The 27904-nt window shown below is 44.3% G+C and overlaps 2 protein-coding genes across 7 annotated transcripts; both read right to left on the bottom strand.

The window, feature by feature from the left end:
* Window positions 1-469: 469 nt before the first annotated feature.
* LOC136531673 (uncharacterized) lies at window positions 470-9355 on the bottom strand. The gene is made up of 3 exons (XM_066524323.1): window positions 8371-9355; window positions 1768-1908; window positions 470-695 (listed from the first exon to the last, which is right to left on the bottom strand). The coding sequence occupies exons 1-3, from the start codon at window positions 9353-9355 to the stop codon at window positions 634-636; spliced, it is 1188 nt and encodes a 395-aa protein (XP_066380420.1). The 3' UTR covers window positions 470-633.
* LOC136531674 (CBL-interacting protein kinase 24-like) lies at window positions 9305-27904 on the bottom strand. Of its 6 annotated transcripts, XM_066524327.1 has the most exons (6): window positions 27573-27904; window positions 26455-26517; window positions 26262-26313; window positions 22819-22959; window positions 12061-12201; window positions 10443-10988 (listed from the first exon to the last, which is right to left on the bottom strand). In XM_066524327.1, the coding sequence occupies exons 1-6, from the start codon at window positions 27744-27746 to the stop codon at window positions 10927-10929; spliced, it is 633 nt and encodes a 210-aa protein (XP_066380424.1). In that variant the 5' UTR covers window positions 27747-27904; the 3' UTR covers window positions 10443-10926. The 6 variants fall into 6 exon arrangements, with proteins under 6 accessions (XP_066380423.1, XP_066380421.1, XP_066380422.1 ...); XM_066524329.1 differs by lacking the exons at window positions 10443-10988; window positions 12061-12201 and adding an exon at window positions 19963-20193; XM_066524328.1 differs by lacking the exons at window positions 10443-10988; window positions 12061-12201 and adding an exon at window positions 21206-21746.

Raw genomic sequence — 27904 nt, 5'->3', positions numbered from 1 at the left:
TCAACAGATTCAAGTCTACTTCAGCTTTAATGGCGACCAGCGACCACATCCTTGAGGTATGCCTTCCAAGTCTCCTATTCTCCATGTACCGGTCGCTGCCCTATATTCCCTTTTTCCTTAAATTTATTTCATCCGATTTCTAGGAAATGAGGAACGAAATCTTGATTCCATCAGTTGTTGCTTCAAATGTTTATTTTCTTGGGCCTATGGGAGATCCTAATCCATCTAATTTCATCCATCAAGAAACCAACCAAATCCCCTTCAAACAGTCTGTCACAGAACCGACCAATTTATAAGAGCACAAGTACAAAAACAATCGCCGAAACGATCAAATTCTCGAACTTGAGCCCATATAAACCCGGTAGTCAACCGAAATCTCGAAGGATTTCAAACCAACTTGCATACAACCAAGATCACAGTAATCCAACATAACATATCGTACGTTACAACATTTCCCAGATGTTCGCAAATAGATTACATCATCACAGAGTCATTGTTATTACAAAACAAGTCTTGTAAAACATGCGGAAGCAAATAGTTTAACTCACACACCGAGTTCAAATACACATACTGGTTGGTTGATCACAGACCGCAAAAGCATTCAGATAAGAGAGAGGAGATCATGCCCATGATCTAGTCCTCATCACCCGCCGGGTGGAGACAGTACTTGCAGAATCCCTGATATAGAAGGTCATCTGCAACAAGAGGGAATAAACCCTGAGTACGGGAATGTACTCAGCTAGACTTACCCGTCGAAAACCAAACAAATGACACCAAGGATTATGCATAGCTTAATGTAGTGGAGCTGGCTGACACTTCCTTTTTGCAGAAAAGCATAAGTAATAATGATCAACTCTTAACCTGGACTAGCAGTGACTTTTTAGTCATTAGCCTGTCATCTATATTAGCACCTGTACTAAGCAATCATTTTATTATGGTGCAATCATTAATAACCATATCCGGTATTCATTGTGGCAACCTTATCATCATCCATTTAACCATATCGTTAAATTAATTGAATCTACGTTGCCGCTGCTCAGTCAAGTTCTCACTATCCGGGAGAGACGGCGATTCGAATCGATTCCTATCCAGCTGGAGGGGTATTCCTAAACACAAACCCTGCTTCCCCCGTCAGGGTTGCAAACAAGTCACCTTTGGTACGATTCAGGAGTCGCGAGTCCGAACCGATCGACATTCTCAGAGACCCACTCTGCCAAGGTTGTTCGGGACTCTAACCCGCCTTGGACTTATGCCAATGGCTCTCCGCACATCCTTACTACCTCCAGAATGTCGCCACTGCTCGCGTCCCCGGCCTGAGTCGAGCTACTAGGCTTCGCGGTCGGAACGACTTATCCGGCCAGCTAAGTGTTAGGCTGCGTTCAACATGACATGAGGACGTACAGCGTATCAGTCCTTAAACGACTCAGACGGAGTCACTATGTTCAAACCTACACAAGACCCCGCCCGGTCTTAATTCATTATTCACATGGTTCTTTTCCACGATAGCAAATATAGCCAACCGTGATCCACCTCATCCTAAAGCTCGCAGGTGACAGGAAATCACCTGACTTCTACCGCACTAAGCATGGCTAAGCATTTAACCCGTCCTGAACTTAAATAGGATTCCAGTGCGATATCTGGACAAGGAAGGATATATAATGCAGCAATTGGTTCCAACCAATTCCTATACTTAATGCATCATCAACAATAAAAGATACTCAATGTATTTGTGAAAACATAGGAGGCTTAATATGCTCCGGGGCTTGCCTTTCAGGAATGAGGAAGGCTGGTGGTCAGGGCACTCGGGCAATTCCTCCGCGGCGACTGCTTCGTCGGCTTCCTGCACCTCGGGTTCCTCCTCCTGGTTGGCTCCCTCGAACTTCAGCAACGTCACTCCCTCCGGCACACCTATTGCATGAATGCGCAAGATAAATATCATGGATGCACATGAACGAATGTCAGGGATGCTCGGAGAATGCACATGTCCGCTGTAGTTTTGCATATTCCAACTTAGCCCTATTCAAATCACTTTCACTTACCACGTTTATACAACCTAAGGTATAATTGCTCATCTTCAGTTAACGACCTAGCACCTGCACCTAAGCATATTCTCAAGTTAGGCTAACCCCTAAACAATCAACGAGAACATTGCAACCACCTACACTCAAGCAATTGTATTTCAGCAAAATGAATACTAAGTAGCGGTGCAGTAAACTAGCTATAACTGGAGATTTATAAATCCAACTGATATACAACAAGACAATCTGGAAAGCTTATAAAATTGTATACAAAACATTTTCAGACCTCAAAGCATGATTCAAACCTTTACCAGGTCGAATTCATCAATCAACAGAAGTCTATCCTCACAAGGCAGAGAATCAGCAAAAACTGCTACCTAACTTTAAACAGCTGTAGTTTCTAAACTACTGGGCCAAATGCCCTCAAATTTTGACAGGAGCTAGCTACCTAATTTATCTACAACTCTTGTATTCAACTCATTCACAGAAACCCAAATATCATGGGGAGCTTTCTAAAGTCCCCAGATCTGTCCAGAAGGACATGATGCAACAATTAATTAGCAACTTATGATGTAAACATATAATTAGACAAAACCAACTTTACTATCTCATCACACATATCATAAGAACACCAGCAAGTAAAGTGTTCATCACCAAAACATTTCTTTTACTACCTTTCTTAATTTATTTAATTAATTAGTGGAAATAGTAAACATATATGAAAACTACCCCATTAATTCTACAAAAATTACAGTAGACACTACATGCTCTAAGTAGACTACCATAAAAATTTCACACCATTTGAGCAAGAATAAAAGCCTACACAAAAATGATAAGGCATAATGGCTTAAATTGGCATAATTAGGAAACCCTAATGAAAAGTGTCAAGCAACAGATTTCATATTTTTCTAAGCATCCTTAAGGGTACTAGGATACTACCTACCAATTTTCATGGCCATTGGATTCACAAATTAATTACTAAAATTTACACAAGAATCACCTGATGATAAAAGAAAAATCTATAACTCAAAAACTACACATGCAATGACTCTCAAATTTTAACCAGAGCTTCTACTATACAAGACTAGCTCACCCACAAAATTTCATAATTTTTGGATCACAGAAACTCAAGATATGATTTAAACAAGTTTGCATTCATTCAAAAACACTTTTCAAGTTCCTAATTAATTCACCCAAAATTTCTACAAAATGTGCTCAAGATATATTTTTCTTAAATACTAGACCTAACTGTGAGTCTAACAAAATTGGAATCACTCAATTTGGATCTACCAATTAGGAGTTACAAAAATCACAAATCAGCATTCAAAACTGAAAATTTGAACTAGCCCTAAGACTGCTCAGCCACTGACAACTGGGGCCCGGCTGTCAGCTGACCCCACCGGTCAGTGACCGTGAAAGCAGAGGAGGCGCTGCGATGGCCGGCACACGGCGAAGCTCGCCGACGGCGGCTCCTCTGGTGAAATCGACTTCACCGGCGTGACTACCACTACCACCCGCATCGATTGACCTACTTAACCTAACCTCAATCGACCTCTAGGTACGCCGGCCATGGCGTACGGCGGCTCTGCCGTGGCGCACGGCGGTGCGCGGCCGCGTTCCGGCCGGACTGGACCGGCCTAGAAGGTAGCGTCTTCACTGGAGCGACTATGCGAGCTGGGGAAGACGAGACGAGGGATAGGGGTAGAAGAAGGGTGCGGAGGTGTGCTGGCCACAGTGACGGGCTACGGCGGCGACATTCCGACGAGGCTACGCGCGGCGGGAAAGCTTACCGAGCGCGGCTAGCAAGCAACCATGGGTGCGATGCGACGGTGGATACGCGGAGGAGCTAAGGCAGTGGTGAATGGGCGACGAGGCGCGAGCTTGCTCGACGAAGGCGGAGCTGATCGGCGGCAATGGTGGAGCGGTGGCTCCGCTGTTGCGCTTCGGCTGCTGCTGCGAGCTGGAGAAGTGAAGGAGGAAGGAAGAGTGAGCAGACAGGCAGGCGGACGCGGCTTCAAGTGGAGGACACCGGCAGCGGCGTCAGGCCAGCCACGGCGCGTGGCCTGCGCGGTCAGGCGACCGGCGACGCGCGTCCCCCACGCGGCGGCAATTTTCTGAACCCAGCCGGCACTGTAGCGAGTCTGAATTTTTCAGAATCGGCAGCAAATGACCGACTGACAGGACAATTTCAAGCGGTTATATCTCCCAATCCGTGCTGATCTGGCTCGAGGTGTAGTTAACAAAGATGGAGATCTACATGTGGTCTACAACTTTCACAATTGGAGCTCGAGCTGGTTCGGCTTGGTTTGCAGACTACAGAGCTCTCAACTATGGTACATGAAACTGAAACTACACTTAGGACTTAGAAATAATTTCAAGTGTTGAATCCACCTTCAAAGCTGACTTGTGGGACCTTTTTGGGCATGTTGTGCACATTTTCACAAGTTGGTCACAAAATAACTTTTGTTCCTTACATAATTCTCTACAACTTTGCTTTAGGTTGCTCAGACATGCAAACATCCTAAGCTACACTTTTAAATAGTCAAACACAGGAGCTCTAGGGGTCCAAATTGGTCAACCATGACTGGGAAACCTAATTAGGCCAAAGTGATCAACATGAAACATTGTTCCTAATGACATTCTAAGTGTAACTAAGTTACTTAGGATGATTATTAGCCACACCACAGCATTGGTCACACAAGAATCAATCAAGGTATGTACTGAAACAATGAAAAACACAATGAAATGTCGCAACTGTTTCATAGTCATGTTTCACATGTTTCATGATCTGTGTTGCATAGCACTAACTAGTCCTTGTTTCACTAAGTGAGTGGCACATGTTGCACTTAAGTGTTGGCACACTTTACCTTTCATAAAGAACAACACACATGAAATATACAACAGCGTTGCTAATGTTTCGAAATAATGTTTCATGTGCTATAAGTTCACGAATGGATGCATGATGCTCATGTTCATGAAATGCAGTGCAAATGTGGAAGCCTAAACACCATGGGGTGTTACAGCCCTCCCCCCTTATAAAAATCTCGTCCCGAGATTTGAAAAGCGTACCATTGTTGATAAAATTCCTTATAACCATCCCTCAAATAGTCTTCCCTTTCCCACGTTGCATCGCGTTCACTACCCTGATTGCTCCACATGACTTTATAGAACTTAACTACCCGACTCCGAGTCACTCGCTCACGAGTGTCAATCACTCGAACCGGCTTTTCTTCAAAGGTCAAATCAGATTTTAACTCGATATCCCCCAATGGAACTCTCTCTTCAGGGACGCGAAGACATTTCTTCAATTGGGATACATGAAAGACATTGAAGATAGCACTCATCTCAGGATGGTAATTGAATCTTGTACGCCACTTTACCACTTTGTCCAATGATTTCAAACGGACCAACATATCTCGGCGCAAGCTTTCGCTTCACACCAAAGCGTTGGACACTTTCATAGGTGAGACTTTCAGATAAACGAAGTCTCCAACTTCAAATTCAATAGGTTTCCTACGTCGATCAGCATAACTTTTTTGCCTAGCTTGAGCTGCGGCCATGTGGGTTTGGATAGTACGGACTTGTTCTTCGGCTTCTTGAACGAAATCAATTCCATAATATCTCCTTTCACCGGCTTCTACCCAGTTCAACGGGGTTCTACACTTCCGGCCATACAAAGCTTCGAAATGGTGCCATCTTTATGCTCTCTTGATAACTATTATTGTACGAGAATTCAGCTAGGGGCAACCATTTTTCCCATGATCCCTTAGCCTGAGATGACACAAGGCTCTCAACATATCTTCTAAGATTTGATTCACCCGTTCAGTTTGTCCATTGGTTTGCGGATGATAGGCAGAACTTCTTACGAGCTTAGTCCCTAATAATCCATGTAAGTGCTCCCAAAAGCGAGCAGTGAACTGTGGTCCTCTATCCGAGACAATAGTACGAGGGATCCCATGAAGTCGGACTATCTGGTTGAAGTACAACTCCGCGTAGTCGGTTGGACGAAAGTCTATGCGGACCGGAATGAAGTGTGCCGACTTGGTCAGTCGGTCCACAATTACCCAAATTGAGTTAAAATTCCTCTGAGTGGTAGGGAGTCCAACTATAAAATCCATACTTATCTCTTCCCATTTCCAACCAGGAATAGAGAGTGGCTGAAGTAATCCAGCTTTCATGTGTACTGCCTTGACCCGACAACAAGTGTCACACCTAGCCACATAAGCGGCTATCTCTTTCTTCATTTTGGTCCACCAAAATCGAGGCTTTAAATCATGATACATTTTACTACTACCAGGATGAATAGATAGCTTAGAGGAATGAGCTTCGGATATGATTTGATTTCTAAGCTCTCTATCCTTCGGAACTACCAACCTATCCTTGAACCATAACACACCTTCCTCATCTACTCGAAAATGTTTGGTTTCTTGCTCTTTCATCTTGCGCTTGATGTGAAACACACCTGCATCTGTCTTCTGTAGCTCGATAATTCGACTCTGTAGAGTACAACTGACAGTGATGTTGTGCAGGACTGCAGGATGAAGGAGCTTTGACAAATGGACATCACTCTCAATCATCGAGTGGCAATGAGACTTTCTGCTTAAGGCGTCCGCGACGACGTTTGCCTTGCCAGGGTGATAGTGCACTTGAAGGTTATAATCCTTGATCAACTCGAGCCATCTTCTCTGACGCATATTTAACTCTGGTTGAGTGAAGATGTACTTGAGACTTTTATGATCGGTATAGATGTTGCACACATTGCCAAGTAGATAATGTCTCCAGGCCTTCAAAGCATGAACAACTGCAGCGAGCTCCAAGTCATGCGTTGGATAATTCACTTCATGCTTCCGAAGTTGGCGAGAGGTATAAGCGATGACTCTACCCTCTTGCATAAGAACACCTCCTAACCCAATACCTGATGCATCACAGAACACATCAAAAGGTTTCTCGATATCCGGTTGCGCCAAAACCGGAGCCGATGTTAGAAGAGTTCGCAGGGTATGGAAAGCCGCATCACACTCAGGAGTCCAGACAAACTTCATGTCTTTTTGCAGCAATCGAGTCATAGGCTTGGCTATTTTAGAGAAATCCGGGATGAAGCGACGATAATAGCCAGCCAACCCCAGAAAACTCCGAACCTCGTGCACCGAGATGGGAGCCTTCCAGTTCAATACTTCTTGCACCTTGGTGGGATCAACCATAATTCCACCATCGGACAACACGTGTCCAAGAAAAGGTACCTCACGAAGCCAAAATTCACATTTGCTGAACTTTGCATACAGCTGGTGTTCTCGCAATCTAGTAAGAACCACCCGCAAATGTTCAACATGATCGTCTTCATTCTCAGAATAGACCAGGATATCATCTATAAATACCACCACAAATTTGTCCAACTCGGGCATAAACACTGAATTCATCAGATACATAAAATGTGCGGGGGCATTGGTCAATCCAAAAGACATAACCAAGTACTCATATAGACCATATCTTGTAGAGAATGCGGTTTTTGGAACATCCTCAGGCCGAATTTTGATTTGATGATACCCAGATCTCAAATCAATCTTGGAAAAGACTTTTGCCTTAGACAACTGATCAAATAAGATATCTATGCGTGGCAGAGGGTACTTATTCTTGATTGTAACTGCATTCAAGGGTCTATAATCTACACACATGCGTAGAGATTGATCCTTCTTCTTCACAAAGATGGCTGGGCACCCCCACGGAGATGAACTAGGGCGGATAAGGCCTTTCTTTAGCAGTTCATTCAACTGGGTCTTAAGTTCAGCTAGTTCATTGGGAGGCATTCTATATGGCCTTCTAGAGATGGGAGCTGTACCAGGAAGCAACTCTATCTTGAATTCTACTTCTCGATCTGGGGGCAATCCAGGCAAATCATCGGGGAAAACATCCGGAAAGTCACACACGACAGGGATATCTGCCAGAGACTTTGCTTGCACCGCATTGGTCGTGCAAGAAAGACTGATATCCTTGGGTAACTGTACTAGAAAACCCTCCTGATTGCTCGGATCTCTGAGCATAACTACCCTAGTGGATGTATCGATAAGCACTCCATGACGGCTCATCCAGTTCATTCCCAATATCACGTCGATACCTAGCCCCGGTAAAATTACCAGATCAACCTGATAACTTCGCCCTTCGATCACAAATTGTACATTCCCAACTACCAGCTTGGTTGGAATAATACCACTAGCAGCCCTTATACAATAACCCTCACCCTCAACAGTATATGTTTTCTGCATAAACTTGGATGCAAATGATGGACTAATGAAGGAATGCGAAGCACCTGAATCAAATAGTACAACTGCGGGGTGTTGGTCAATCAGAAACTTACCGGCAGTCACTACCTCACCTGAAGGGATCTCAGTAATATTAGTGTGGTTCACTTGTCCTTGATGGCCACCCTGGTAATTATTCTTCTTAGGGTAAGGGCATTCCCTTGCCCAGTGGCCTGTCTTGTTGCAGTTCCAACACGGCATGTTGCTTGGTGGAGCTCTGGAACTGCCCTGACTGGTAGTGCCCTTGGGAAGAGCAACTGTAAATGCCTTGCGAAACCCAGTCTTGACGGGATTCCTCTTTTGCGGTGGGCGAAACTTGGCGGCTGATGCTGGAGGACGGAATGGAGCCCTTTGTGCGACGGGAGCCTTAGATTGTGAGGCACCCGCCTCATAGGCCCTCTTACGACTTTTTGAAGCAGCATACACAGCATTGTTGTTCTCTTGCGATAAAGCATCGCTCACAAACTCATTAAAATGAGCGCACTTGCAATTTCCCATGGTCTTCATCAGTTTGGGGCTAAGTCCCCGCTTGAAGCTTGCAATCTTCTTGGCATCTGTGTCCACAAACTCGGTAGCATACCTTGCAAGGTTGTTGAAAGCTTGCAGGTATTCGTTCAGGCTCTTGTTTCCCTGAGTCAGCTTCATGAACTCTGTATGTTTGATCGCCATAAGACCAGGAGGAATGTAATTTCCCCTGAAAGCAGACTTGAACTGATCCCATGTGATTTGGGCATTAGCAGGCATAGTGGACCGATGATGACTCCACCAAATGCCAGCAGGCCCATGAAGTTGGTGCGATGCGTACTCAGTTTTGAGCACCTCAGTCAAGCGGAGCAGGCGGAACTTTTGCTCGAGAGTATTTAACCACTCATCAGCTTGTAGAGGCTCCTCTGCCTCCTTGAAGATTGGGGGTTTCGTGTCAAGGAAATCCTTGAAATCACTGTACTGATTTGGATCCGGTCCTTGGCGTGGACCACGGCCATCACGATTCGCAATCGTACGGAGGGCCTCAGCCATAGTGCGCTGTCCTTCCGCAAGCATTGCTATAAGTTCCGTTGGTGTGGGTGGTGGTGGCGGAAGATCATCATCATCACTCGCACCGGTGGAACGAGTACGAGGCATCTGCACAATGCGCAACCAGTAATTATTGATGATGTCAGCACATTGGAGGAGAACAATATAATCGTGCCAAACTGTATTTACTGACGAGAATGAAAACTTCATACAATAAACAGAGGCAATAATTCCTTCTCCAATCACCACATCATCAAGTAAATTACTAGCGCTATACGCAGTGCATTCCAACATGACAAGTTTTAAACTTCACCATTACGATACGCATCTCAAAGGGAGCGAATTGAGGTACTTTACCAGTATGACTGCAAAAGCTTAACTAGTGAGACTTGCTAACGAACTACTCGTCAAAGTGATTACTGTCCACATTGGAGACACCTTGGACTTCTTCTAGGTATTCCTCTCCTTCAAACTTCTTGCCGAGAGATTTCACTTTAAACTTGGGATAAGCAATTATAAGGGAGGGAGTAATGCAATATGAATGTCATGAGTGAATATGATGCATGCTCGTTCCGTACGTCTTCACAAACCTAAGAAATTTTAAGCTTTAGCGGACTATACGGTGGCATACATACGTTCTCTCAATTAGCGGTAACTAGTCGATCTACACGGTGCGTTGTTAGCGTACCTGCAGAAAAACTTCATTGCAGCCCAACCCAACAAGATATAATGCTAATTACACAAGTAGTACTAAGATACTCTCCATATATACATCCCCCGATATATATACTTCGGTATCCAAACTACCCGAGAAATGTACCCCCAATTAAGTACTTTCATATATACATGTATGCCACATGTAAATACTCCAGTAACCACAACTAGCTCTCCCCTAGACCGACGGTTGGACGGTCATGCTCTCGCAACTCACACTTACCTTAGCGTAGAGGCAATTGATCCATACATTACCATTCAAACGAATGGCATCCATGCAATATCACGCCGCATGGACGACGAAATAGAAACAATCAATTTCCCCCAGTTAGTAATTATATATAAGCCACCTAGAAGTCCTTAAGTGGGCTATGAGGGATGTGATCACCAGTATACCATAAAAATTTTGATTTTTGAACACTTATATATAACTATAAGTTTGAAAACCATTTTAACAACAAAAGCTTTTATTTTAAATAGCCGTAAGACATGTTTAATGTTGAATCTAGCTCTGATGCCAGCTGTCACAGAACCGACCAATTTATAAGAGCACAAGTACAAAAACAATCGCCGAAACGATCAAATTCTCGAACTTGAGCCCATATAAACCCGGTAGTCAACCGAAATCTCGAAGGATTTCAAACCAACTTGCATACAACCAAGATCACAGTAATCCAACATAACATATCGTACGTTACAACATTTCGCAGATGTTCGCAAACAGATTACATCATCACAGAGTCATTGTTATTACAAAACAAGTCTTGTAAAACATGCGGAAGCAAATAGTTTAACTCACACACCGAGTTCAAATACACATACTGGTTGGTTGATCACAGACCGCAAAAGCATTCAGATAAGAGAGAGGAGATCATGCCCATGATCTAGTCCTCATCACCCGCCGGGTGGAGACAGTACTTGCAGAACCCCTGATATAGAAGGTCATCTGCAACAAGAGGGAATAAACCCTGAGTACGGGAATGTACTCAGCTAGACTTACCCGTCGAAAACCAAACAAATGACACCAAGGATTATGCATAGCTTAATGTAGTGGAGCTGGCTGACACTTTCTTTTTGCAGAAAAGCATAAGTAATAATGATCAACTCTTAACCTGTACTAGCAGTGACTTTTTAGCCATTAACCTGTCATCTATATTAGCACCTGTACTAAGCAATCATTTTATTAGGGTGCAAACATTAATAACCATATCAGGTATTCATTTTGGCAACCTTATCATCATCCATTTAACCATATCGTTAAATTAATTGAATCTACGTTGCCGCTGCTCAGTCAAGTTCTCACTATCCGGGAGAGACGGCGATTCGAATCGATTCCTATCCAGCTGGAGGGGTATTCCTAAACACAAACCCTGCTTCCCCCGTCAGGGTCGCAAACAAGTCACCTTTGGTACGATTCAGGAGTCGCGAGTCCGAACAGATCGACATTTTCAGAGAACCACTCTGCCAAGGTTGTTCGGGACTCTAACCCGCCTTGGACTTATGCCAATGGCTCTCCGCACATCCTTACTACCTCCAGAATGTCGCCACTGCTCGCGTCCCCGGCCTGAGTCGAGCTACTAGGCTTCGCGGTCGGAACGACTTATCCGGCCAGCTAAGTGTTAGGCTGCGTTCAACATGACATGAGGACGTACAGCGTATCGGTCCTTAAACGACTCAGACGGAGTCACTATGTTCAAACCTACACAAGACCCCGCCCGGTCTTAATTCATTATTCACATGGTTCTTTTCCACGATAGCAAATATAGCCAACCGTGATCCACCTCATCCTAAATCTCGCAGGTGACAGGAAATCACCTGACTTCTACCGCACTAAGCATGGCTAAGCATTTAACCCGTCCTGAACTTAAATAGGATTCCAGTGCGATATCTGGACAAGGAAGGATATATAATGCAGCAATTGGTTCCAACCAATTCCTATACTTAATGCATCATCAACAATAAAAGATACTCAATGTATTTGTGAAAACATAGGAGGCTTAATATGCTCCGGGGCTTGCCTTTCAGGAATGAGGAAGGCTGGTGGTCAGGGCACTCGGGCAATTCCTCCGCGGCGACTGCTTCGTCGGTTTCCTGCACCTCGGGTTCCTCCTCCTGGTTGGCTCCCTCGAACTCCAGCAACGTCACTCCCTCCGGTACACCTATTGCATGAATGCGCAAGATAAATATCATGGATGCACATGAACGAATGTCAGGGATGCTCGGGAAATGCACATGTTCGCTGTAGTTTGCATATTCCAACTTAAGCCCTATTCAAATCACTTTCACTTACCACGTTTATACAACCTAAGGTATAATTGCTCATCTTCCGTTAATGACCTAGCACCTGCACCTAAGCATATTCTCAAGTTAGGCTAACCCCTAAACAATCAATGAGAACATTGCACAAGCATACACTCAAGCATTTGTATTACCAAATGGAGACTATGTATCGGTACAGTAAACTAGCCATAACTAGAGATTTATAAATCCAAATGATATGCAACAAGACAATCTGGAAAGCTTATAAAATTGTCTACAAAACATTTTCAGACCTCAAAGCATGATTCAAACCTTTACCAGGTTGAATTCATCAATCAACAGAAGTCTATCCTCACAAGGCAGAGAGTAAGCAAAAACTGGAACCTAACTTTAAACAGCTGTAGTTTCTAAACTACTGGGCCAATTGCCCTCAAATTTTGACAGGAGCTAGCTACCTATTTTATCTACAACTCTTGTATTCTACTCATTCACAGAAAACCAAATATCATGGGGAGCTTTCTAAAGTCCCCAGATCTGTCCAGAGGGACATGATGCAACAATTAATTACTAACTTATGATATAAACACTTAATTAGACAAAACCAACTTTACTATCTCATCACACATATCATAAGAACACCAGCAAGTAAAGTGTTCATCACCAAAACATTTCTTTTACTACCTTTCTTAATTTATTTAATTAATTAGTGGAAATAGTAAACATATATGAAAACTACCCCATTAATTCTACAAAAATTACAGTAGACACTACATGCTCTAAGTAGACTACCATAAAAATTTCACACCATTTGAGCAAGTATAAAAGCCTACACAAAAATGATAAGGCATAATGGCTTAAAATGGCATAATTAGGAAACCTTAGTGAAAAGTGTCAAGCAACAGATTTCATATTTTTCCTAGCATCCTTAGGGTACTAGGATACTACCTACCAATTTTCATGGCCATTGGATTCATAAATTAATTACTAAAATTTACACAAGAATCCCCTGATGATAAAAGGAAAATCTATAACTCAAAAACTACACATGCAATGACTCTCAAATTTTAACCAGAGCTTCTACTATACAAGACTAGCTCACCCACAAAATTTCATAATTTTTGGATCACAGAAACTCAAGATATGATTTAAACAAGTTTGCATTCATTCAAAAACACTTTTCAAGTTCCTAATTAATTCACCCAAAATTTCTACAAAATGTGCTCAAGATATATTTTTCTTAAATACTAGACCTAACTGTGAGTCTAACAAAATTGGAATCACTCAATTTGGATCTACCAATTAGGAGTTACAAAAATCACAAATCAGCATTCAAAACTGAAAATTTGAACTAGCCCTAAGACTGCTCAGCCACTGACAACTGGGGCCCGGCTGTCAGCTGACCCCACCGGTCAGTGACCGTGAAAGCAGAGGAGGCGCTGCGATGGCCGGCACACGGCGAAGCTCGCCGACGGCGGCTCCTCTGGTGAAATCGACTTCACCGGCGTGACTACCACTACCACCCGCATCGATTGACCTACTTAACCTAACCTCAATCGACCTCTAGGTACGCCGGCCATGGCGTACGGCGGCTCTGCCGTGGCGCACGGCGGTGCGCGGCCGCGTTCCGGCCGGACTGGACCGGCCTAGAAGGTAGCGTCTTCACTGGAGCGACTATGCGAGCTGGGGAAGACGAGACGAGGGATAGGGGTAGAAGAAGGGTCCGGAGGTGTGCTGGCCACAGTGACGGGCTGCGGCGGCGACATTCCGACGAGGCTGCGCGCGGCGGGAAAGCTTACCGAGCGCGGCTAGCAAGCAACCACGGGTGCGATGCGACGGTGGATACGCGGAGGAGCTAAGGCAGTGGTGAATGGGCGACGAGGCGCGAGCTTGCTCGACGAAGGCGGAGCTGATCGGCGGCAATGGTGGAGCGGTGGCTCCGCTGTTGCGCTTCGGCTGCTGCTGCGAGCTGGAGAAGTGAAGGAGGAAGGAAGAGTGAGCAGACAGGCAGGCGGACGCGGCTTCAAGTGGAGGACACCGGCAGCGGCGTCAGGCCAGCCACGGCGCGTGGCCTGCGCGGTCAGGCGACCGGCGACGCGCGTCCCCCACGCGGCGGCAATTTTCTGAACCCAGCCGGCACTGTAGCGAGTCTGAATTTTTCAGAATCGGCAGCAAATGACCGACTGACAGGACAATTTCAAGCGGTTATATCTCCCAATCCGTGCTGATCTGGCTCGAGGTGTAGTTAACAAAGATGGAGATCTACATGTGGTCTACAACTTTCACAATTGGAGCTCGAGCTGGTTCGGCTTGGTTTGCAGACTACAGAGCTCTCAACTATGGTACATGAAACTGAAACTACACTTAGGACTTAGAAATAATTTCAAGTGTTGAATCCACCTTCAAAGCTGACTTGTGGGACCTTTTTGGGCATGTTGTGCACATTTTCACAAGTTGGTCACAAAATAACTTTTGTTCCTTACATAATTCTCTACAACTTTGCTTTAGGTTGCTCAGACATGCAAACATCCTAAGCTACACTTTTAAAACAGTCAAACACAGGAGCTCTAGGGGTCCAAATTGGTCAACCAAGACTTGGAAACCTAATTAGGCAAAATGATCAACATGAACATTGTTCCTAATGACATTCTAAGTGTAACTAAGTTACTTACAAGCATTTCTAGCCACACCATGCATTGGTCACACAAGAATCAATCAAGGCATACACTGAAACAATGAAAAACACAAGAAATGTCGCAAATGTTTCATAGTCATGTTTCGCATGTTTCATGATCTTGTTGCATAGTATTAACTAGTCTTGTTTCACTAAGTGAGTGGCACATGTTGCACTTAAGTGTTGGACACTTTACCTTTCATAAAGAACAACACACATGAAATATACAACACGTTGCTATGTTTCGAAATAATGTTTCATGTGCTATAAGTTCACGAAAGGATGCATGATGCTCATGTTCATGAAATGCAGTGCAAATGTGGAAGCCAAACACCTGGGGTGTTACAAAACAGTCAAACACAGGAGCTCTAGGGGTCCAAATTGGTCAACCAAGACTTGGAAACCTAATTAGGCAAAATGATCAACATGAACATTGTTCCTAATGACATTCTAAGTGTAACTAAGTTACTTACAAGCATTTCTAGCCACACCATGCATTGGTCACACAAGAATCAATCAAGGCATACACTGAAACAATGAAAAACACAAGAAATGTCGCAAATGTTTCATAGTCATGTTTCGCATGTTTCATGATCTTGTTGCATAGTATTAACTAGTCTTGTTTCACTAAGTGAGTGGCACATGTTGCACTTAAGTGTTGGACACTTTACCTTTCATAAAGAACAACACACATGAAATATACAACACGTTGCTATGTTTCGAAATAATGTTTCATGTGCTATAAGTTCACGAAAGGATGCATGATGCTCATGTTCATGAAATGCAGTGCAAATGTGGAAGCCAAACACCTGGGGTGTTACAGCCCTCCCCCCTTATAAAAATCTCGTCCCGAGATTTGAAAAGCGTACCATTGTTGATAAAATTCCTTATAACCATCCCTCAAATAGTCTTCCCTTTCCCACGTTGCATCGCGTTCGCTACCCTGATTGCTCCACATGACTTTAAAGAACTTAACTACCCGACTTCGAGTCACTCGCTCACGAGTGTCAATCACTCGAACCGGCTTTTCTTCAAAGGTCAAATCAGATTTTAACTCGATATCCCCCAATGGAACTCTCTCTTCAGGGACGCGAAGACATTTCTTCTTCAATTGGGATACATGAAAGACATTGAAGATAGCACTCATCTCAGGAGGTAATTGAATCTTGTACGCCACTTTACCACTTTGTCCAATGATCTCAAATGGACCAACATATCTCGGCGCAAGCTTTCGCTTCACACCAAAGCGTTGGACACTCTTCATAGGTGAGACTTTCAGATAAACGAAGTCTCCAACCTCAAATTCAATAGGTGTTTCTACGTCGATCAGCATAACTTTTCTGCCTAGCTTGAGCTGCGGCCATGTGGGTTTGGATCGTACGGACTTGTTCTTCGGCTTCTTGAACGAAATCAATTCCATAATATCTCCTTTCACCGGCTTCTACCCAGTTCAACGGAGTTCTACACTTTCGGCCGTACAAAGCTTCGAACGGTGCCATCTTTATACTCTCTTGATAACTATTATTATAGGAGAATTCAGCTAGGGGCAACCATTTTTCCCACGATCCCTTCGCTGAGATGACACAGGCTCTCAACATATCTTCTAAGATTTGATTCACACGTTCAGTTTGTCCATTGGTTTGCGGATGATAGGCAGAACTTCTTACGAGCTTAGTCCCTAATAATCCATGTAAGTGCTCCCAAAAGCGAGCAGTGAACTGTGGTCCTCTATCCGAGACAATAGTACGAGGGATCCCATGAAGTCGGACTATCTGGTTGAAGTACAACTCCGCGTAGTCGGTTGGACGAAAGTCTATGCGGACCGGAATGAAGTGTGCCGACTTGGTCAGTCGGTCCACAATTACCCAAATTGAGTTAAAATTCCTCTGAGTGGTAGGGAGTCCAACTATAAAATCCATACTTATCTCTTCCCATTTCCAACCAGGAATAGAGAGTGGCTGAAGTAATCCAGCTTTCATGTGTACTGCCTTGACCCGACAACAAGTGTCACACCTAGCCACATAAGCGGCTATCTCTTTCTTCATTTTGGTCCACCAAAATCGAGGCTTTAAATCATGATACATTTTACTACTACCAGGATGAATAGATAGCTTAGAGGAATGAGCTTCGGATATGATTTGATTTCTAAGCTCTCTATCCTTCGGAACTACCAACCTATCCTTGAACCATAACACACCTTCCTCATCTACTCGAAAATGTTTGGTTTCTTGCTCTTTCATCTTGCGCTTGATGTGAAACACACCTGCATCTGTCTTCTGTAGCTCGATAATTCGACTCTGTAGAGTACAACTGACAGTGATGTTGTGCAGGACTGCAGGATGAAGGAGCTTTGACAAATGGACATCACTCTCAATCATCGAGTGGCAATGAGACTTTCTGCTTAAGGCAGTCCGCGACGACGTTTGCCTTGCCAGGGTGATAGTGCACTTGAAGGTTATAATCCTTGATCAACTCGAGCCATCTTCTCTGACGCATATTTAACTCTGGTTGAGTGAAGATGTACTTGAGACTTTTATGATCAGGTATAGATGTTGCACACATTGCCAAGTAGATAATGTCTCCAGGCCTTCAAAGCATGAACAACTGCAGCGAGCTCCAAGTCATGCGTTGGATAATTCACTTCATGCTTCCGAAGTTGGCGAGAGGTATAAGCGATGACTCTACCCTCTTGCATAAGAACACCTCCTAACCCAATACCTGATGCATCACAGAACACATCAAAAGGTTTCTCGATATCCGGTTGCGCCAAAACCGGAGCCGATGTTAGAAGAGTTCGCAGGGTATGGAAAGCCGCATCACACTCAGGAGTCCAGACAAACTTCATGTCTTTTTGCAGCAATCGAGTCATAGGCTTGGCTATTTTAGAGAAATCCGGGATGAAGCGACGATAATAGCCAGCCAACCCCAGAAAACTCCGAACCTCGTGCACCGAGATGGGAGCCTTCCAGTTCAATACTTCTTGCACCTTGGTGGGATCAACCATAATTCCACCATCGGACAACACGTGTCCAAGAAAAGGTACCTCACGAAGCCAAAATTCACATTTGCTGAACTTTGCATACAGCTGGTGTTCTCGCAATCTAGTAAGAACCACCCGCAAATGTTCAACATGATCGTCTTCATTCTCAGAATAGACCAGGATATCATCTATAAATACCACCACAAATTTGTCCAACTCGGGCATAAACACTGAATTCATCAGATACATAAAATGTGCGGGGGCATTGGTCAATCCAAAAGACATAACCAAGTACTCATATAGACCATATCTTGTAGAGAATGCGGTTTTTGGAACATCCTCAGGCCGAATTTTGATTTGATGATACCCAGATCTCAAATCAATCTTGGAAAAGACTTTTGCCTTAGACAACTGATCAAATAAGATATCTATGCGTGGCAGAGGGTACTTATTCTTGATTGTAACTGCATTCAAGGGTCTATAATCTACACACATGCGTAGAGATTGATCCTTCTTCTTCACAAAGATGGCTGGGCACCCCCACGGAGATGAACTAGGGCGGATAAGGCCTTTCTTTAGCAGTTCATTCAACTGGGTCTTAAGTTCAGCTAGTTCATTGGGAGGCATTCTATATGGCCTTCTAGAGATGGGAGCTGTACCAGGAAGCAACTCTATCTTGAATTCTACTTCTCGATCTGGGGGCAATCCAGGCAAATCATCGGGGAAAACATCCGGAAAGTCACACACGACAGGGATATCTGCCAGAGACTTTGCTTGCACCGCATTGGTCGTGCAAGAAAGACTGATATCCTTGGGTAACTGTACTAGAAAACCCTCCTGATTGCTCGGATCTCTGAGCATAACTACCCTAGTGGATGTATCGATAAGCACTCCATGACGGCTCATCCAGTTCATTCCCAATATCACGTCGATACCTAGCCCCGGTAAAATTACCAGATCAACCTGATAACTTCGCCCTTCGATCACAAATTGTACATTCCCAACTACCAGCTTGGTTGGAATAATACCACTAGCAGCCCTTATACAATAACCCTCACCCTCAACAGTATATGTTTTCTGCATAAACTTGGATGCAAATGATGGACTAATGAAGGAATGCGAAGCACCTGAATCAAATAGTACAACTGCGGGGTGTTGGTCAATCAGAAACTTACCGGCAGTCACTACCTCACCTGAAGGGATCTCAGTAATATTAGTGTGGTTCACTTGTCCTTGATGGCCACCCTGGTAATTATTCTTCTTAGGGTAAGGGCATTCCCTTGCCCAGTGGCCTGTCTTGTTGCAGTTCCAACACGGCATGTTGCTTGGTGGAGCTCTGGAACTGCCCTGACTGGTAGTGCCCTTGGGAAGAGCAACTGTAAATGCCTTGCGAAACCCAGTCTTGACGGGATTCCTCTTTTGCGGTGGGCGAAACTTGGCGGCTGATGCTGGAGGACGGAATGGAGCCCTTTGTGCGACGGGAGCCTTAGATTGTGAGGCACCCGCCTCATAGGCCCTCTTACGACTTTTTGAAGCAGCATACACAGCATTGTTGTTCTCTTGCGATAAAGCATCGCTCACAAACTCATTAAAATGAGCGCACTTGCAATTTCCCATGGTCTTCATCAGTTTGGGGCTAAGTCCCCGCTTGAAGCTTGCAATCTTCTTGGCATCTGTGTCCACAAACTCGGTAGCATACCTTGCAAGGTTGTTGAAAGCTTGCAGGTATTCGTTCAGGCTCTTGTTTCCCTGAGTCAGCTTCATGAACTCTGTATGTTTGATCGCCATAAGACCAGGAGGAATGTAATTTCCCCTGAAAGCAGACTTGAACTGATCCCATGTGATTTGGGCATTAGCAGGCATAGTGGACCGATGATGACTCCACCAAATGCCAGCAGGCCCATGAAGTTGGTGCGATGCGTACTCAGTTTTGAGCACCTCAGTCAAGCGGAGCAGGCGGAACTTTTGCTCGAGAGTATTTAACCACTCATCAGCTTGTAGAGGCTCCTCTGCCTCCTTGAAGATTGGGGGTTTCGTGTCAAGGAAATCCTTGAAATCACTGTACTGATTTGGATCCGGTCCTTGGCGTGGACCACGGCCATCACGATTCGCAATCGTACGGAGGGCCTCAGCCATAGTGCGCTGTCCTTCCGCAAGCATTGCTATAAGTTCCGTTGGTGTGGGTGGTGGTGGCGGAAGATCATCATCATCACTCGCACCGGTGGAACGAGTACGAGGCATCTGCACAATGCGCAACCAGTAATTATTGATGATGTCAGCACATTGGAGGAGAACAATATAATCGTGCCAAACTGTATTTACTGACGAGAATGAAAACTTCATACAATAAACAGAGGCAATAATTCCTTCTCCAATCACCACATCATCAAGTAAATTACTAGCGCTATACGCAGTGCATTCCAACATGACAAGTTTTAAACTTCACCATTACGATACGCATCTCAAAGGGAGCGAATTGAGGTACTTTACCAGTATGACTGCAAAAGCTTAACTAGTGAGACTTGCTAACGAACTACTCGTCAAAGTGATTACTGTCCACATTGGAGACACCTTGGACTTCTTCTAGGTATTCCTCTCCTTCAAACTTCTTGCCGAGAGATTTCACTTTAAACTTGGGATAAGCAATTATAAGGGAGGGAGTAATGCAATATGAATGTCATGAGTGAATATGATGCATGCTCGTTCCGTACGTCTTCACAAACCTAAGAAATTTTAAGCTTTAGCGGACTATACGGTGGCATACATACGTTCTCTCAATTAGCGGTAACTAGTCGATCTACACGGTGCGTTGTTAGCGTACCTGCAGAAAAACTTCATTGCAGCCCAACCCAACAAGATATAATGCTAATTACACAAGTAGTACTAAGATACTCTCCATATATACATCCCCCCGATATATATACTTCGGTATCCAAACTACCCGAGAAATGTACCCCCAATTAAGTACTTTCATATATACATGTATGCCACATGTAAATACTCCAGTAACCACAACTAGCTCTCCCCTAGACCGACGGTTGGACGGTCATGCTCTCGCAACTCACACTTACCTTAGCGTAGAGGCAATTGATCCATACATTACCATTCAAACGAATGGCATCCATGCAATATCACGCCGCATGGACGACGAAATAGAAACAATCAATTTCCCCCAGTTAGTAATTATATATAAGCCACCTAGAAGTCCTTAAGTGGGCTATGAGGGATGTGATCACCAGTATACCATAAAAATTTTGATTTTTGAACACTTATATATAACTATAAGTTTGAAAACCATTTTAACAACAAAAGCTTTTATTTTAAATAGCCGTAAGACATGTTTAATGTTGAATCTAGCTCTGATGCCAGCTGTCACAGAACCGACCAATTTATAAGAGCACAAGTACAAAAACAATCGCCGAAACGATCAAATTCTCGAACTTGAGCCCATATAAACCCGGTAGTCAACCGAAATCTCGAAGGATTTCAAACCAACTTGCATACAACCAAGATCACAGTAATCCAACATAACATATCGTACGTTACAACATTTCGCAGATGTTCGCAAACAGATTACATCATCACAGAGTCATTGTTATTACAAAACAAGTCTTGTAAAACATGCGGAAGCAAATAGTTTAACTCACACACCGAGTTCAAATACACATACTGGTTGGTTGATCACAGACCGCAAAAGCATTCAGATAAGAGAGAGGAGATCATGCCCATGATCTAGTCCTCATCACCCGCCGGGTGGAGACAGTACTTGCAGAACCCCTGATATAGAAGGTCATCTGCAACAAGAGGGAATAAACCCTGAGTACGGGAATGTACTCAGCTAGACTTACCCGTCGAAAACCAAACAAATGACACCAAGGATTATGCATAGCTTAATGTAGTGGAGCTGGCTGACACTTTCTTTTTGCAGAAAAGCATAAGTAATAATGATCAACTCTTAACCTGTACTAGCAGTGACTTTTTAGCCATTAACCTGTCATCTATATTAGCACCTGTACTAAGCAATCATTTTATTAGGGTGCAAACATTAATAACCATATCAGGTATTCATTTTGGCAACCTTATCATCATCCATTTAACCATATCGTTAAATTAATTGAATCTACGTTGCCGCTGCTCAGTCAAGTTCTCACTATCCGGGAGAGACGGCGATTCGAATCGATTCCTATCCAGCTGGAGGGGTATTCCTAAACACAAACCCTGCTTCCCCCGTCAGGGTCGCAAACAAGTCACCTTTGGTACGATTCAGGAGTCGCGAGTCCGAACAGATCGACATTTTCAGAGAACCACTCTGCCAAGGTTGTTCGGGACTCTAACCCGCCTTGGACTTATGCCAATGGCTCTCCGCACATCCTTACTACCTCCAGAATGTCGCCACTGCTCGCGTCCCCGGCCTGAGTCGAGCTACTAGGCTTCGCGGTCGGAACGACTTATCCGGCCAGCTAAGTGTTAGGCTGCGTTCAACATGACATGAGGACGTACAGCGTATCGGTCCTTAAACGACTCAGACGGAGTCACTATGTTCAAACCTACACAAGACCCCGCCCGGTCTTAATTCATTATTCACATGGTTCTTTTCCACGATAGCAAATATAGCCAACCGTGATCCACCTCATCCTAAATCTCGCAGGTGACAGGAAATCACCTGACTTCTACCGCACTAAGCATGGCTAAGCATTTAACCCGTCCTGAACTTAAATAGGATTCCAGTGCGATATCTGGACAAGGAAGGATATATAATGCAGCAATTGGTTCCAACCAATTCCTATACTTAATGCATCATCAACAATAAAAGATACTCAATGTATTTGTGAAAACATAGGAGGCTTAATATGCTCCGGGGCTTGCCTTTCAGGAATGAGGAAGGCTGGTGGTCAGGGCACTCGGGCAATTCCTCCGCGGCGACTGCTTCGTCGGTTTCCTGCACCTCGGGTTCCTCCTCCTGGTTGGCTCCCTCGAACTCCAGCAACGTCACTCCCTCCGGTACACCTATTGCATGAATGCGCAAGATAAATATCATGGATGCACATGAACGAATGTCAGGGATGCTCGGGAAATGCACATGTTCGCTGTAGTTTGCATATTCCAACTTAAGCCCTATTCAAATCACTTTCACTTACCACGTTTATACAACCTAAGGTATAATTGCTCATCTTCCGTTAATGACCTAGCACCTGCACCTAAGCATATTCTCAAGTTAGGCTAACCCCTAAACAATCAATGAGAACATTGCACAAGCATACACTCAAGCATTTGTATTACCAAATGGAGACTATGTATCGGTACAGTAAACTAGCCATAACTAGAGATTTATAAATCCAAATGATATGCAACAAGACAATCTGGAAAGCTTATAAAATTGTCTACAAAACATTTTCAGACCTCAAAGCATGATTCAAACCTTTACCAGGTTGAATTCATCAATCAACAGAAGTCTATCCTCACAAGGCAGAGAGTAAGCAAAAACTGGAACCTAACTTTAAACAGCTGTAGTTTCTAAACTACTGGGCCAATTGCCCTCAAATTTTGACAGGAGCTAGCTACCTATTTTATCTACAACTCTTGTATTCTACTCATTCACAGAAAACCAAATTATCATGGGGAGCTTTCTAAAGTCCCCAGATCTGTCCAGAGGGACATGATGCAACAATTAATTACTAACTTATGATATAAACACTTAATTAGACAAAACCAACTTTACTATCTCATCACACATATCATAAGAACACCAGCAAGTAAAGTGTTCATCACCAAAACATTTCTTTTACTACCTTTCTTAATTTATTTAATTAATTAGTGGAAATAGTAAACATATATGAAAACTACCCCATTAATTCTACAAAAATTACAGTAGACACTACATGCTCTAAGTAGACTACCATAAAAATTTCACACCATTTGAGCAAGTATAAAAGCCTACACAAAAATGATAAGGCATAATGGCTTAAAATGGCATAATTAGGAAACCTTAGTGAAAAGTGTCAAGCAACAGATTTCATATTTTTCCTAGCATCCTTAGGGTACTAGGATACTACCTACCAATTTTCATGGCCATTGGATTCATAAATTAATTACTAAAATTTACACAAGAATCCCCTGATGATAAAAGGAAAATCTATAACTCAAAAACTACACATGCAATGACTCTCAAATTTTAACCAGAGCTTCTACTATACAAGACTAGCTCACCCACAAAATTTCATAATTTTTGGATCACAGAAACTCAAGATATGATTTAAACAAGTTTGCATTCATTCAAAAACACTTTTCAAGTTCCTAATTAATTCACCCAAAATTTCTACAAAATGTGCTCAAGATATATTTTTCTTAAATACTAGACCTAACTGTGAGTCTAACAAAATTGGAATCACTCAATTTGGATCTACCAATTAGGAGTTACAAAAATCACAAATCAGCATTCAAAACTGAAAATTTGAACTAGCCCTAAGACTGCTCAGCCACTGACAACTGGGGCCCGGCTGTCAGCTGACCCCACCGGTCAGTGACCGTGAAAGCAGAGGAGGCGCTGCGATGGCCGGCACACGGCGAAGCTCGCCGACGGCGGCTCCTCTGGTGAAATCGACTTCACCGGCGTGACTACCACTACCACCCGCATCGATTGACCTACTTAACCTAACCTCAATCGACCTCTAGGTACGCCGGCCATGGCGTACGGCGGCTCTGCCGTGGCGCACGGCGGTGCGCGGCCGCGTTCCGGCCGGACTGGACCGGCCTAGAAGGTAGCGTCTTCACTGGAGCGACTATGCGAGCTGGGGAAGACGAGACGAGGGATAGGGGTAGAAGAAGGGTCCGGAGGTGTGCTGGCCACAGTGACGGGCTGCGGCGGCGACATTCCGACGAGGCTGCGCGCGGCGGGAAAGCTTACCGAGCGCGGCTAGCAAGCAACCACGGGTGCGATGCGACGGTGGATACGCGGAGGAGCTAAGGCAGTGGTGAATGGGCGACGAGGCGCGAGCTTGCTCGACGAAGGCGGAGCTGATCGGCGGCAATGGTGGAGCGGTGGCTCCGCTGTTGCGCTTCGGCTGCTGCTGCGAGCTGGAGAAGTGAAGGAGGAAGGAAGAGTGAGCAGACAGGCAGGCGGACGCGGCTTCAAGTGGAGGACACCGGCAGCGGCGTCAGGCCAGCCACGGCGCGTGGCCTGCGCGGTCAGGCGACCGGCGACGCGCGTCCCCCACGCGGCGGCAATTTTCTGAACCCAGCCGGCACTGTAGCGAGTCTGAATTTTTCAGAATCGGCAGCAAATGACCGACTGACAGGACAATTTCAAGCGGTTATATCTCCCAATCCGTGCTGATCTGGCTCGAGGTGTAGTTAACAAAGATGGAGATCTACATGTGGTCTACAACTTTCACAATTGGAGCTCGAGCTGGTTCGGCTTGGTTTGCAGACTACAGAGCTCTCAACTATGGTACATGAAACTGAAACTACACTTAGGACTTAGAAATAATTTCAAGTGTTGAATCCACCTTCAAAGCTGACTTGTGGGACCTTTTTGGGCATGTTGTGCACATTTTCACAAGTTGGTCACAAAATAACTTTTGTTCCTTACATAATTCTCTACAACTTTGCTTTAGGTTGCTCAGACATGCAAACATCCTAAGCTACACTTTTAAAACAGTCAAACACAGGAGCTCTAGGGGTCCAAATTGGTCAACCAAGACTTGGAAACCTAATTAGGCAAAATGATCAACATGAACATTGTTCCTAATGACATTCTAAGTGTAACTAAGTTACTTACAAGCATTTCTAGCCACACCATGCATTGGTCACACAAGAATCAATCAAGGCATACACTGAAACAATGAAAAACACAAGAAATGTCGCAAATGTTTCATAGTCATGTTTCGCATGTTTCATGATCTTGTTGCATAGTATTAACTAGTCTTGTTTCACTAAGTGAGTGGCACATGTTGCACTTAAGTGTTGGACACTTTACCTTTCATAAAGAACAACACACATGAAATATACAACACGTTGCTATGTTTCGAAATAATGTTTCATGTGCTATAAGTTCACGAAAGGATGCATGATGCTCATGTTCATGAAATGCAGTGCAAATGTGGAAGCCAAACACCTGGGGTGTTACAGGAACCATGTGAGCTATGTGTGTGCACCCCTCACCACCCAGGTTCAGGTCTTCTCCATCTCAAATTTGGGTCCCTATTTCTTCTTAACATTAAAGTCACCTAGATCCTTCTAGGTTCATGGAGTTTTTTAATTCACGAAAGGAAATGTCATGGAGATTCTTACTATTTTATCAAACAGTTCACCTCCAGTGACAAGTTCCAAGATTATGTATATCTTTGTCTTCCCGGCCAACACCTACAAAGTAATAAAAATGCGTGTAAAGAAAGGAAACCAGGTGATATAGAGGGCTATAATTTGTAGGAATACAGTTCTAGTATAATACGATTAGATAGGTAAAACAGAGAACTGTAAGCACCGTTATGGCAAACCGCATACCTCATTAAGCCCAACTATGTTGGGATGTCTTACGATCTTCATGATTGATATTTCCTTTTTGATCTGGCAGCAAACAAGTAGTAAGCTCACTGGAGCATGGAAACCAAAAAAACTTCATATTTTTTAATAAACTGACAAAAGATATTTGGTTAACTGGTAAAAGGTAATCCTCAATTCTTGAGAGAGAGAAAGAGAGAAGGAAGATACTGTTTTGTGGGCTTGGAGTATTTTGATGGATGCAAGACTCGATGCTTTCCATTGCTAGTGATTCTACTTTGGCCGGTAGTAATTGTTGGTATCACAACATATTAAACCTAAAATGCATATCTCTGTTGCTGTCATTGGAATATGGTCTAAAGCTGTCGAAAAAGAAAGGGATGGTGATCGGGCTGGACAGATTTCTCTTTTTAATCATTGGAAATAACGAATGTCCAGACTCGTATAAACAGAACCTGCGAAATACCAAAATGGCTTAATCAACCTGGCCAACGCTAATCGCACAAGATACTGGGATAGATTCAATTCAAGACATAGAAACAAAATACTTCCACCCCTTTTTGGTGGCGGTGGTCAGACAACCCTGAATTCAACCCACTTGCCGGACCAAGCGCAGCGATCCTACTTGTGTTAGTGGAGCCGAATTCCAAGATGACCTGTTCTCTCTCCAAAGATTTTCCCCCGAAAGGAACATCGTAGCTGAAATCGAGTGTGGGAATAAGACGGGTAGTTTTTGTTCTGTTCAGGAAAGGGGAAAAAAAACAAGTGACGGTGATTGGGCTAAAGCTTAGCTTTAGCCTATTGGTTTGCTACTCGCAAGTTGCTAGGATTACTGTGTGGCTCGCGTTGGTATATTCGGCTCGGTCCCGCACCGGAATTCGGCGACTTTTTCCGACGGAACATTCGACGATTCCGCCTTGTAATGTATGTGCCTATAGGCAGCTCGTCCGGGATCGAAATTTTAAAGGCAGCTTAATTAAATCCAGCGAAAATGGCTTTTCTCGAAAAAGAAAAATTAAAAATCAAGCTCAAACGTGCAGTATAGGAATCCAATTTGACATGGTGATGTTCCAGCGCCTCCCTGAAAATGGGGAGCGGATGAGGACGGACGGATGAGGTACCTGGTGGAGCATGCGGTGGGTGAAGATGGTCTCCTTGTCGAGCACCTTCATGGCGACGGCCGCGCCGGTGTCGGCGTCGACGGCGAACTTGACCTTGGCGAAGGTGCCCTGGCCGATGGTCCGGCCCACCTCGTAGCGGCCCACCAGCTTCTTCCGCCCCGCCGCGCCCGCCATTCCTCCCTCCTCCCCGTCCGCCGCCTGGTCCTCCTTGCCCCGCGGCGGTGGCCGGTGGGGTTGGGTTTTGGCTCACGCCCGCCCGCGCGCTCGTGGCCGACTGATGTGACGTTTGGCGATGCCGGGGACCGGGCTGTGTTTGTGCACGGCGACAACTG

This window comes from Miscanthus floridulus, unplaced genomic scaffold (assembly GCF_019320115.1).
Source record: "Miscanthus floridulus cultivar M001 unplaced genomic scaffold, ASM1932011v1 fs_412_1_2, whole genome shotgun sequence".
Taxonomy (NCBI): domain Eukaryota; kingdom Viridiplantae; phylum Streptophyta; class Magnoliopsida; order Poales; family Poaceae; genus Miscanthus; species Miscanthus floridulus.
Note: the sequence above shows the minus strand (reverse complement) of the source record. Positions and strands in the feature narration are given on the sequence as shown.

Bases quoted from the DNA above. Each gene is read 5' to 3' on its own strand.
- LOC136531674 (XM_066524324.1), bottom strand. From the start codon at position 20,112: ATGCTTGCGGAAGGACAGCGCACTATGGCTGAGGCCCTCCGTACGATT. The intron at 12,202-19,127 runs GTAAGTTTCTGA...TTCATGCAATAG, and splicing joins AGGTGAGGTAGTGACTGCCG to GTGTACCGGAGGGAGTGACG. The intron at 10,989-12,060 runs GCAAGCCCCGGA...CTCTTGTTGCAG, and splicing joins GCCTTCCTCATTCCTGAAAG to ATGACCTTCTATATCAGGGG.
- LOC136531673 (XM_066524323.1), bottom strand. From the start codon at position 9,355: ATGCTTGCGGAAGGACAGCGCACTATGGCTGAGGCCCTCCGTACGATT. The intron at 1,909-8,370 runs GTAAGTTTCTGA...TTCATGCAATAG, and splicing joins AGGTGAGGTAGTGACTGCCG to GTGTGCCGGAGGGAGTGACG. The intron at 696-1,767 runs GCAAGCCCCGGA...CTCTTGTTGCAG, and splicing joins GCCTTCCTCATTCCTGAAAG to ATGACCTTCTATATCAGGGA.